We start from the raw sequence: 12,547 nt of genomic DNA, 5'->3' as shown, positions 1-12,547 counted from the left end.
CATGATACACATTGGCCAAGATTTATCAAACTGTGTGAGAGAAAAAGTGGAGTGATTTCCCCACAGCAACCAATCACAGCGCAGGTTTCACTTTACCACAGCTCGTTATCTGAGCTGTGATTGGTTGCTGTGGGCCAGTTTGATAAATCTGGGCCATTGCTCTTAAAGGGTTACTCCTGTGGAAAACTTTTATTTTCTTTATATATATATATATATATATATATATATATATATATATATATATATATATAAATGAACTGGTGCCAGAAAGTTAAACAGATTTGTAAATTACTTCTATAAAAAATTTTTAATCGTTCCAGTACTTTTTAGGGGCTGTATTAGGGCTGGGCGGTACGGCAAAATATGTGTATTGTGGTATTTTTTGTAACTTATGGCGGTTCCACGGAATATAACGGTATCACCCCCCCCCAAAAAAAAAAAATGATTAGCCCAGCGCTGCGCTGTCCTCATCGGGGCACCCGCAAGCGCTGCTCTCCTCGTCCTCCTGTTTGTTGCGGCCGCCGGCGCTGACACTCTATACTGTGCGGTATCCCTATGCTGCAAAACTACAACTTCCAGCATGCCCGGACAGCCAACGGCTGTCCGGGCATGCTGGGAGTTGTAGTTTTGCAACATCTGGAGGTTGAGGACCACTGGTATAGAGTGCCAGTGCCGGCGGCCGCAACAAACAGGAGGACGAGGAGAGCAGCGCTTGCGGGTGACGTGAGTAGTACCCCGATGGCGACAGCACAGCATTAATAATTAATTGGGGGGGGGGCAGAACAGTGCTCACGGGTCATATATGATTAGTTCCCCGATGTGGGGACAATGCAGCGCTGGGCTGACAATTCATTCACTCCCGAGGGGCAGGGGCCGAACCTGTATGGCGGTATGGGTTAAAATTCATATTGTGCAGCACATAAATTTCGGTATTCGGTATGAACCGGTATACCGCCCAGCACTAGGCTGCATACTACAGAGGAAATGCTTTTCTTTTTGGATTTCTATTATGTCACGACCACAGTGCTCTCTGCTGACCTCTGCTGTCCATTTTAGGAACTGTCCAGGGCAGCCTATGTTTGCTATGGGGTTTTCTCCCGCTCTGGACAATTCATAAAAAGGACAGCAGAGGTCAGCAGAGAGCACTGTGGTCGTGACATAAAAGAAATCCAAAAAGAAAAGCATTTCCTCTGTAGTATACAGCCCCTAAAAAGTACTGGAAGGATTAAGACTTTTTAATAGAAGTAATTTACAAATCTGTTTAACTTTCTGGCACCAGTTGATTTACAAACAAAAGTTTTCCACGGGAGTGCCCCTTTAAATAACTCCGTACCCTCACATAGTGTAGTAGTGTAACTTACTACAGTGATTTAAAACAAAGGTGCTGTTCATGGCAACCAGCATGATTCCATATGTTATTTTTAAACATTAAAGGAAATCTGTCAGCTCTATTTTCTGCTAAAAGCTGCAGACACTATTCTTTAGCTGATAGGGAAAAAAAGCAAACCGTACCTTTCCTGGATCTAAGGGTTACCAAGCTTATAAAATTGCCATTTTATTTTAAAGTCAAGTGGCAAGTAGGCGGAGCTGAGTTGCTAAAGTGCCACATCCTTGCATGTTTTCACACTTGATCTTTCAGCAACTCCTTGTCGTGTATGAATTCTGTACATCAATCAAAGAGGGGCTAGGAATTGAGAGCGAAAGAGGAGATATGTTAGAATGTGGCGATTGAGCAGCTTAGCTCCACCTACCTAACATTTGGCTGAGAAATAAAAACACAATTTTATAAGTTTGGTAACTTCTATCAGCTCCAGGAAGCTAAACCACCCAGACCTCTCTACAAAGCTAGAGGCATCATGGGTAAAGTATATGAGAGCAACATGAGAGGGAAGAAGGAAATAAGATGGCACAAAAACTTCAAATGACCCATCAACTACAATTCATATAGACAGACAAAATTGTAAATGATGCCATATATATACGTTTGGTGCCAGTGGGCCCAGAGGAGTAATAGCAGTGATGCCTGAGGCAAACTTTAGCCCACAGGACGACATCCCACAAAAGGAAAAAAAAAAAACTAGAGTGCTTCTTTAAAGGGGTACTCTGATGGGAAAAAAAACATTTTTCTAATCAACTGGTGCCAGAAAGTTATACAGATTTGTAAATTACTTTAATTTAAAAATCTTAATCCTTCCAGTACTTACCAGCTGCTGAATGATTTACAGGAAGTTATGTTGTTCTTTACAGTCTGACCACAGTTCTCTCTGCTGCTACCTCTGTCCATGTCAGGAACTGTCCAGAGCAGGATAGGTTTGCTATGGGGATTTGCTCCTTTTCTGAACAGTTCCTGACATGGACAGAGGTGGCAGCAGAGAGCACTGTGGTCAGGCTCGAAAGAACCATACAACTTTCTCTGGAGCATACAGCAGCTGATAAGTACTGGAAGTGTTAAGATTCTTAAATAGAAGTAATTTACAAATCTGTGTAACTTTCTGGCGCATGTTGATTTAAAAAAAAAATAAAAAAAAGAAGAGTTTTCCACCGGAGTACCCCTTTAAGGTGCAGGTTTTCCTGTTTTTATAGAGCATTAGAGACCATTTTTCTAAACAAAATGCACCTGCATTTTGGCCATTAGAGATGAGCGAAATTACAGTAAATTCGATTCGTCACAAACTTCTCGGCTCGGTGGTTGCTGACTTTTCCTGCATAAATTAGTTCAGCTTTCCGGTGCTCTAGTGGGCTGGAAAAGGTGGATACAGTCCTAGGAAAGAGTCTCCTAGGACTGTATCCACCTTTTCCAGCCCACCGGAGCACTGGAAAGCTGAACTAATTTATGCAGGAAAAGCAATCAACTGCCGAGCCGAGAGGTTTGTGACGAATCGAATTTACTGTAAGTTCGCTCATCTCTACTGGCCATAGTAGAGAATATGCAGCCTATTTATTCTATGTATATCCTCCACCTCACTATAATGTATAGACATAGATTAGTTATGTTAATGTTAAAGTTAAATGCAATATAATAAATCTAAACATCTTAATGTTTCTGTAGTATTTCACATTGTTCATTGTTTGTTATTGTGCAGGTATAGAGTCGTTTCTCATGTATTCCGTACACGAAGGTGTTAGAGGCATTCCCCTTGATCCAAGTGACAGAATGGACGCACTCATGCCCATTTCTGGAACCTCTTTTGCTGTGGGCATAGATTTCCATGCAGGTATGTTCCGACATATTTTTACAATTTAATGTGTCATTGCTAGCTATCAGATCAAAGGAAAGCTTACATTTTTATCCACTAAGCAGCCATTGGTATTTATGACATTAATACATTTTATGTGATGATAATATGGCCAAATTTTAGCTTCTTTATTACAGCTGCAGCCAGAGGCAAACCTAGAGGAAGGGGGATATTTGGGCCCATCCTGGTGTCCCCCATCTTATCCTCATCCAAGAAAGGCTTCCTGACCACTCTTGAAAAAGATAAAATAAAAACTCATGGTTACTAGATTTCTGAAGGTGGGGACATTATTAGGAGTTATTGTGGAGTTGGAATGGAGTTTCCCCCCTACTATGGAGCAATTGTCTTCCTCTAGATCAACACAAAACACTAGGGACACAATATGGAGATACTGTAGGTTTAATTTGTTGACTCTTGTTTTTTTTTTTTTTAACCTTATCAACTGTGTAATTATGACACAATATTAGGAGGAGAAATTAGGTTAAGATATGAGGACGGGATATAAGGATGGGATATGAGGTCTGGATATTAGGACCGGATATGAGGTCTGGATATGAGGACAGGATATGAAGATGGGATATAAGGTTGGGATATGAGGACAGTATATGTGGACGGGGTATGAGGTTGGGATATGAGGATGAGATAAGAGGTCAGGATATGAGGACGGGATATGGGGACAGGATATAAGGACAGAATATAAGGACATGATATAAAGACACAATATGAGGATGGGATATTAGGTTAAGATATCAGGACGGGATATAAAGATGGGATATGAGGTCCAGATATGAGCACAGGATATGAGGTCAATATATGAAGATGGGATATGAGGTCAGGATATGAGGAGGGGATATGAGGACAGGACATGAAGATGGGATATGAGGTTGGGATATAAGGATGAGATATAAGGACAGGATATGAGGATGGGATATAAGGATGGGATTTGACGTCAGGATCTGAGGACAGGATATGAGGTTGGAATATGAGGATGGGATACAATGTCAGGATATGAGGACAGGATATAAGGATGCAATATGAGGACGGGCTATGAGGTTAACATATGAGGACGGGATATAAAAATAGGATATGAGGTCCAGACATGAGGACAGGATATGAGGTCAGGATATGAGATTGGGATATGAGAATGGGATATGAGGACGGGATATGAGGACAGGATATAAGACCGGGATATTAAGTCAGGATATGAGATTAGGATAGAAGGATGGGATATGAGGATGGGATATGAGGACAGGATATAAGACCGGGATATGAAGTCAGGATATGAGGATGCGATATGAAGATGGGATATGAGGATGGGATATGAAGATGGGATATGAGGATGGGATATGAGGACAGGATATGGTACAATGGTACCCTGCTAGCTAATTATACAACCTGACCCACTGTGATAAATCTGGTGCATTTTAATACTAACTTTACACTACCTAAGTCAATAGTTCCCAACCCGTGTGCCTCCAGTTATTGCAAAACTTCAACTCCCAGCATGCCCGGACAGCCTATGCTGGGAGTTGTAGTCTTGCAACAGCTGCAGGCACATGGGTTGGGAAACCCTGGTCATAGCATTAGGTAGTTTAAGTAAATAGTAAATCTGCACACTTGTGAAGTATAAAGTCTGGTAATGATATCTAGATAATTATTTTCAAAGTCGATGCCTTCTCTATCTGCTAAACATTTCCACCGAAATAAAACATTCATTATCCCCCAGATCGTTTGCAGGTCATCCCGGCATTTCATATATATATATATATATATATATATATATATATATATATATATATATATATAATTTTTTTTTTTTTTCACTAAGAAGTTTGTCTCCTAATGATGAACTCAAATAGTTGGATCAACATCAGAAAGTTTCCTACTTTAAATAAGCCTTCTGTGTCTGTCTATAGGCCCAGAAGATAGCCAGACCTTACCGCAACATCAAAGACTCTTTACCATTGTAAATTGGATTCCTAGGGTCTATTTTGTGCCCTAAAATACATATTTAAGACTCCCTCATCCCTCGCCCTTCATGTGGATGTACATGGTACCATGCAGAGTGCGTAATAGCTTTTTTAGATGTCTAGAATGAATTACGGAAATATTTTTTTTATTAAGCCTAAAGTAGCAAATGGAAGTGTTAGGATGACAACTGGAGGACTAATATGTGTTTGAAAGGACCGGATTTTGACAGTGCTCAGATGTTTTTGGAGATCTTTATTCCATCTGCCACTTTTATACTTTTAAGAATATATATATATATATATATATATATATATATATATTATTTTTTTTCAGGGTATATCAGAATATTTGAGACATCAAAGAGAAAGGATTGTTGAAAGGAAAAGATTATACTTATTTATTTGTCCTGTTGATAATAAATGTATCCTACTTAAAGTTGTATTTATTCCTATTGCTTATATAGCACCAACATGTTCTGAAGCAGTGTACACATATTGACAAATATCAAGAATAATCTTTTTTTAGAACATTTCTAAAAATCCTATTACATATGAATTCCATAAAATCAGTAAACATACAGAGTCAAGAGTCTCCAGTAGAGAGGCTCTTCTGAGGGTCAATTCCCAAATTTCTCCTGACGCGTTTCCCCGTATATCCAATGAAACTACAGTTCATCAGGGTTTTTTTTTTTTTTTTGAAAGAGTACCTATCACCATCATAAAGTGGAGATAGCAGCATGTGATAGATTATTCCATTCTACATAACAGACTAGTATATCAAGCACATATATAGCACATAGAAGGCAAAGACTGGACTATACCTCATACAATATTGATCATGTTCTATCAATATGCAGATTTCCAGCAGTAAATTATCAGGCAGTCCCTTGAAAACTGATGCGACCCTCAAAGTGTGGTCCTTATTCCTTCAGATAGCATAATGGTACATCAATGTTGTCAAGAGCAAGATGACACAAGCAGGTATGATGACATTGTCCATCTTTATCTCATAATGGCCCCCAATGTTTGTGAAATCACTCTCCAGATGTATGTTCCCTTAATGGACCACAACAAACCCCTATATATTAATCCTACATCTACTGGAAACTCTGATAGCGCTCTCATCAGCTGTAATCATGCCACTTCTATCAGTGACTCAGCTCGGATCGGAGACAGAAGTGGTCAATAACAGTGACATGTGAGCAGTAGAGATATCGTTACTATTTAGTGGCAGGACATATTTGATACTGGCGGCATTCTATGGGACATATTATTGTCCGTGGCACATATAGGTTCCCTCATCTCATGTGTTATTGGGTACACCGATTGAAGTGGCATAATTATAGCTGATGAGAGTGCTATCAGAGTTTCCAGTAGATGTAGGATTACTATATAGGGGTTTGTTGTGGTCTATTAAGGGACCATACATCTGGAGAGTGATTTCGCAAACAGTGGGGGCCATTATGAGATAAAGATGGACAATGTCATCATACCTGCTTGTGTCATGTTGCATTTGACAACATTGATGTACCATTATGCTAAGGAATAAGGACCACGCTTTGAGGATATACATCAGTCTTCAAGGGTCTGCCTGATGATAATTTACTGCTGGAAACCTGCATATTGAGAGAACATGATCAATATTGCATGATGTATAGTCCAGTCTTTGCCTGCTATGTGCTATATATGTGCGTGATGTGCTAGTCTGTTACGTAGAATGGAATAATTTATCACATGTTGCTATCTCCACTTTATCATTGTAAAAAAAAAAACTCTGATGAACCGTAGTTTTATTGGATATACGGGGAAATGCGTTGGGAGAAATTGACTCGCTCAACTCTACTGCTTGATAACTTTACTCAGATAATTTTAATCTGGTTCACCCACATTATAACCCTTGTATTGGGTTTAGTGTGGGTGAACTGGTTCTCAGTTTCCCTTTAAGGATCTCCCATTGCTATCTACCTGAGCAATAAGGTTACTAGATGCCTGTTTGTTCAAACATGTTCTACATCTCCACTGTCTCCGTTCGTTCGTGCGTGCTGTTTTTTTGATCTTATTTAATCATCTGATGCCTGCTCTAATCCCCTGTCCTTTCTACATAATGAGATCACTATTCTTACCTGACCTCAGGCCGTACATTGTAATGATGACAATCTGTCATCAGTATCACCTGCACTAACCTGTTGGTTCAGACATGTAGTACGGGTGACACTGATGACAATGGTCTTTACCATTTCCTGATCTGTGACTCCTTTCCTTCCTTATTTTAATTTTTTTATTCATGCAAATAAAGTAGCTTGGTGGGCTCAGGGCTTGCACCATGAGAGCCCTCATCCTCAAAGTAAATGCCCTCTGTATTCCTTCCAGACAAACTCTCTGCTCTCAGTGACGATCATCCATACTTCACATCTCGATCGCTGCTGACAGCAGACAGTATGTGAGTTTTCTATGTTCGTGAGATAAATCTCACAGGGTAGAGAAGATTCCATATGTGTAAGGATGCGGACCAGACATCACAGTGCATTTGGGGATTGGGAACACCCAGAGTGCACCAAACTACTTTTATTTGCATAAATATTAAAACAGGAACAATGGAGGAACATAGTCACGGGTCAGGAAACAGTACTCCCCATTGTCATCAGTGTCACCCATACTACAAGCCTGTACCCATAGGTTAATGCTGATTCCCCATTAACTTTTCTGCCCGACCTCTGACTATCTGACAACCGTTTGTGCCTTCTCATTTGGTACATTGTTTGAATTCATCAGCTGTTCTAACCAAGGCTACTTTGAGGGCAATAACCTTGGGTTCCCTATCATGAAAACCAGATTCCTGTAAAGGGACTAGTGTTGAGCGGCATAGGCCATATTCGAATTCGCGAATATTCGCGAATATATGGACGAATATTCGTATATATTCGCGAATATTCGCATATTCGTTATATTCTCGTTTTATTTTCGCATACGCGAAGATTCGCGTATACGAAAATTAAAATATGTGAAAATTCGCATACACAAAATTAGCACGTGCGAACATTCGCATATGCGAAAATTAGCATATGCTAATTTTCGCATATTTGAATTTTTGCACGCCAGTCTCACACAGTAGTATTACAGCCTTCTTTACACCACACAAGCTGGAAGCAGAGAGGGGTGATCACTGTGATGTGTACTGTGAAGAAAAAAACAACAAAAAAAAACGAATATTCGTAATTACGAATATATAGCGCTATATTCGCGAAATTCGCGAATTCACGAATATGCGATATTCGCGAATAATATTCGAATTGCGAATATTCGCGAGCAACACTAAAAGGGACTAAAGGGTGAAAATAAGAATATGCTTCTAAGCTCAGCCCACATGAAATCCAATACACCACAGGGGATCCACCTCATACTCCGAGTAGGACCCATATCACTAAGACAACTAAAATTTAGATGAAAAAAAAAAAAAGATATATTTCTGTATGTGACATAATTTCTGCATACTCAATGTCTACCTTGACGTGCGAGATAAACTTTATGAAGATTTTATTTTAGTGATTAAAAATTGACTCTAGTTTTGAGAATGGCCGCCCACATTTAGGAAAATATTGTAGTCTGCTATTATGTATTCCTGCTTTTCCTACAAGCTTAAATTTATACAATTGGCCGGGACAAGCAGGTAGGTGTCTATTCTCTGCATCATTACCTGGTTATATATAACTTAGTACACTTACATAACATAAGTAATGCTTACTGGTTTTTAAACTTCTATCCCGTTGAGTCACCATTTGGACAAGTTTCGGGTTACATTGCCTGCCTGTTTTAGAGAATTTTAAGCACATTCATCTGAATTCTGAAACTACAGTCTGAAAAAGTCTAATACGTGGCCATTACCTCCTGGAACATTTTTAAGAAAATTACCTGGAAATTTTCACTTTTCTGCTAAAAGATGTGGTGAGCCTGGCTAACAGAATAGATAGAGGTCATGTTAGAATATGACATCTGTGAAGAGTAGATATTTCGACAAGCATTATCGGTATGGACTAGAGGTGATCAAAAGTGTAATAATTTTGCTGCGTTATTCAGACAAAATTTCCTATAATGGAGCCATACAGCATTTCCTGTAAAAAAGGATGACAGAGGTTTTAAAGGCTATGGAATTTTTTTTTGTTAATATGTTAGTAGCTACCTTATGTTCTTCCATTCATTATCAGATCCCCTGATATGCAATTTCTTGGTTCACAGACGTGCATACATTGTCCTGTGCTGCCGGTCCTCTCGTTAATTAGATGGGATGGCGGGCCTAGCTCCATCTGTGCACAAGCATGTGTGAGGCTAAGAAGGGATAGCGGGAGAGAAGGGGCGCTATTTGAGTATGAACGAAGTTCAGAAGGTGACTCTTTGGGATAAGAAGAAGGGAAGGGACTCTATAGGGGAGGGGTTAACAAAGAATGGCAGGGGCTCAAAGCCACTTCTTTTACCACTTTCTGTGCCAGCGACCAAGACAATGCCATAGACTTACATTTGCACATGGCAGAGTTGGGGGAGAAATTGCACTATTCTCTTTCGTTCTTGCGAGCGATCAGTTAGGGTCTGAACTGATCAAAACTTTTGAAATGTCTCTACAAGATGTCAAAACTTTTTATTTATTTATTTATTTTTACAGTGACAGTGCCAGTTTAAACTTTACATAGGTTGCTTAAAGAGCAAAAAAAAATAAAAAATGGTGGTCTGTCTATACAATGCTTAGATATGTCTTTGTGTATCCATTCTCCATTGTAGTAGACACTGGTCTTTTTAAGGGGATTTCAATAATTGACATGATCTCTTAGCACTTCCTTGAAGGGTTGCTTGAAAATGTATTTACCTTTCAGCGAAAGGACATATATATGTTGCCTCTTACCTGCCTCCTATGTTTACTGTCATATGGGGCTCTTTAAGCACTGGTTATGAACTTGGATTCCTGGCAGGGAATAAAATGACGATATGTCGCCCTCTTTATCTCTCCTCTAAAGATCAGATGGTACATTGAGACTCGGTGACACATCCGTGAAATTCCTTGTTTAGGTTAAAAGTAAATCCCCAATTTTATCATTTTCACATCAAACACAGCCGCATAAACATTGAATGAATAAGTGGAAATACACATTGTATTTGTCTACATGCAATGGAGCCAGAAATGGTTCAATCAAATGATCAAATATCTTCTTTTCACCAAATTATGAGATACTTATTACCAGGGCTTTAAGGGGTACTCCCCTTGCAGACATTTTTTTAAATCAACTGGTGCCAGAAAGGTAAACAGATTTGTAAATTACTTCTATTAAAAAATCTTAGTCCTCTCAGTACCTAACAGCTGCTATATGCTCCACAGGAAGTTATTTTCTTTTTGAATTTCCTTTCTGTCTCACCACAGTGCTCTCTGCTGACACCTCTGTCTGTGTCAGGAACTGTCTGGAGCAGCATATGTTTGCTATGGGGATTTGCTCCTACTCTGGACAGTTCCTAAAATGGACAGATGTGTCTACAGAGAGCACTGTGGTCAGACAGAAAGGAAATTCAAAAAGAAAATAACTTCCGCTGGAATATACAGCAGCTGATAAGTACTGGAAGGGTTAAGATTTTTAAATAGAAGTCATTTACAAATCTGTTTAACTTTCTGGCACCAGTTGATTTAAAAACAAAAATTTCCAGTGGAATATCCCTTTAAGTCCAGCAGGAACGCTTTAGAGCTGAGTTCCTGCACTTTTTCCACAGCAAGTTAGGCAAGCAATTTCCTCAGACAAAATCTTGCCTGTCTACATTACAATGGTCTGACCCATTTCAGCCTAAACACTGAAGGAGTATCTATTACCCCATGGACATAGCTATAGAGGATTCAGAAGTAGTTGCATCTGGGCCCTGCTGCCTGAGGGGTCTTAAAGAGGTTATCTGAAAAGTGTCAGATCACAGAGGGTCTGACCGCTTTGAACCACCTTGATCTCCCACCCGGTGCCTCGCCTTTATGCATGAATGAAGTGTGTTGACCACGGCACAAAGCTGTGGCCAAAACACCCCCTCCGTGCATTTCTATGGCAGAGCCGGAAATACCCGAATACTGTATCTCCAGCTCTCTCATAGAGATACATGGAGGGAGTGTATCGCCTACCACTTCGTGCAGTGGTTGGTGCGCCTCCATTCATGAGGAGTCATACAGGAGATCACAGGGGTTCTAGGAGTCGGACCCTCATGATCTGACACACCTATCCACAGGATAGAGGATATTTTTTTAGATACTGGATAACTTGAGTATTATAAATTGCACATGGCAGGTGGGGGTCCTGTATAGTGTTTGCAAGAGCTTCAAGTTACACCTCTGCTCAGTAGTACCATAAATGTATCACTAAGCAATCTCATTGGACCATTGTGAAGCCATCCTCTTCTTCATATGCCCTATGCCCCCATTCATTCTTCAACATGAAGTCTCTTGTCTTAAAGGCATGACCCAAACAGCGTTACCTACCATATCTAACACTCATCTTAAGATGTCATTTTACGAGTCTTAACTGGACACTTATCTCATTCTATGTCACAATTTGCATTAGCTGTAAGGGTTGGCGATTATTTAGATTTTGTAATCTTAATTACTGCCACCGCTGTGACAGAACCATTATAGACTCAGCCTCCGAGGATATTCACCAGGGGCCTCTGGAGATGTAGACTGTAACCCAGATAGACTACAATAACCTATGCTTATCAGAGGTTATCAACAACATCCCTAACAACCAATAGTAAAGTTGCCCACCCCCTCACTGTTCTCCTCCTCGAATATGCGAAAATGCGAATATTCACATATGCGAATATGCACATATAACGAATATGCAAAATTTGTGAATATAGGACGAATATCTGTCTATATATTCGCTAAATATTGCGAATTCGAATATGGCTAATGCCGCTCATCACTAGTGTGGAATTGGCGCAGAATTTGCATGTTAGTAACATTATATGTCAACCTTTATAAGTGCAGAATTTGCTAGGATTGTGCGCAGAATATATGTGGAATTGGTGCGAAATTTGCATGTTAGTAACCTTATGTGCCCACCTATATAAGTGTACTGAGGAATCCTGCAGAATTCTGAGGGAAATTCTGTAGAAAATTCAGCATGAATTCCACATGGATTCTGTGCGAATTTCACAAATGTGGAAGAAAACACGGAATTGCAGAAATTCTGTCATGTGAATATACCCTGAGGAATTAAGTGGAATTGCAGATTTCCAGCATGGAATTTCCAAATGGAATTTCCACATGAATTCCGTGTGAATTCCGCAAGAATTCTGAATCTCATTTCATAAAGGAAAATATAAATCCTA

The 12,547-nt window shown here is 39.8% G+C and overlaps 1 protein-coding gene across 7 annotated transcripts in view; it reads left to right on the top strand.

Moving 5' to 3' along the window:
- LRP1B (LDL receptor related protein 1B) overlaps window positions 1-12,547 on the top strand; it is a 1,569,499-nt gene that overhangs the window by 1,164,314 nt on the left and 392,638 nt on the right. For all 7 annotated transcript variants that reach the window (XM_056534716.1, XM_056534714.1, XM_056534720.1 and 4 more), the window contains one exon: window positions 3,084-3,215. In XM_056534716.1, the coding sequence (XP_056390691.1) occupies window positions 3,084-3,215 (132 nt within the window). The remainder of the gene's footprint in view (window positions 1-3,083; window positions 3,216-12,547) is intronic.

The sequence above is a fragment of the Hyla sarda genome, chromosome 8 (genome assembly GCF_029499605.1).
Source record: "Hyla sarda isolate aHylSar1 chromosome 8, aHylSar1.hap1, whole genome shotgun sequence".
NCBI classification, from domain to species: domain Eukaryota; kingdom Metazoa; phylum Chordata; class Amphibia; order Anura; family Hylidae; genus Hyla; species Hyla sarda.
The sequence above is the reverse complement of the archived record's forward strand: the minus strand, read 5'-3'. Positions and strand labels throughout refer to the sequence as shown.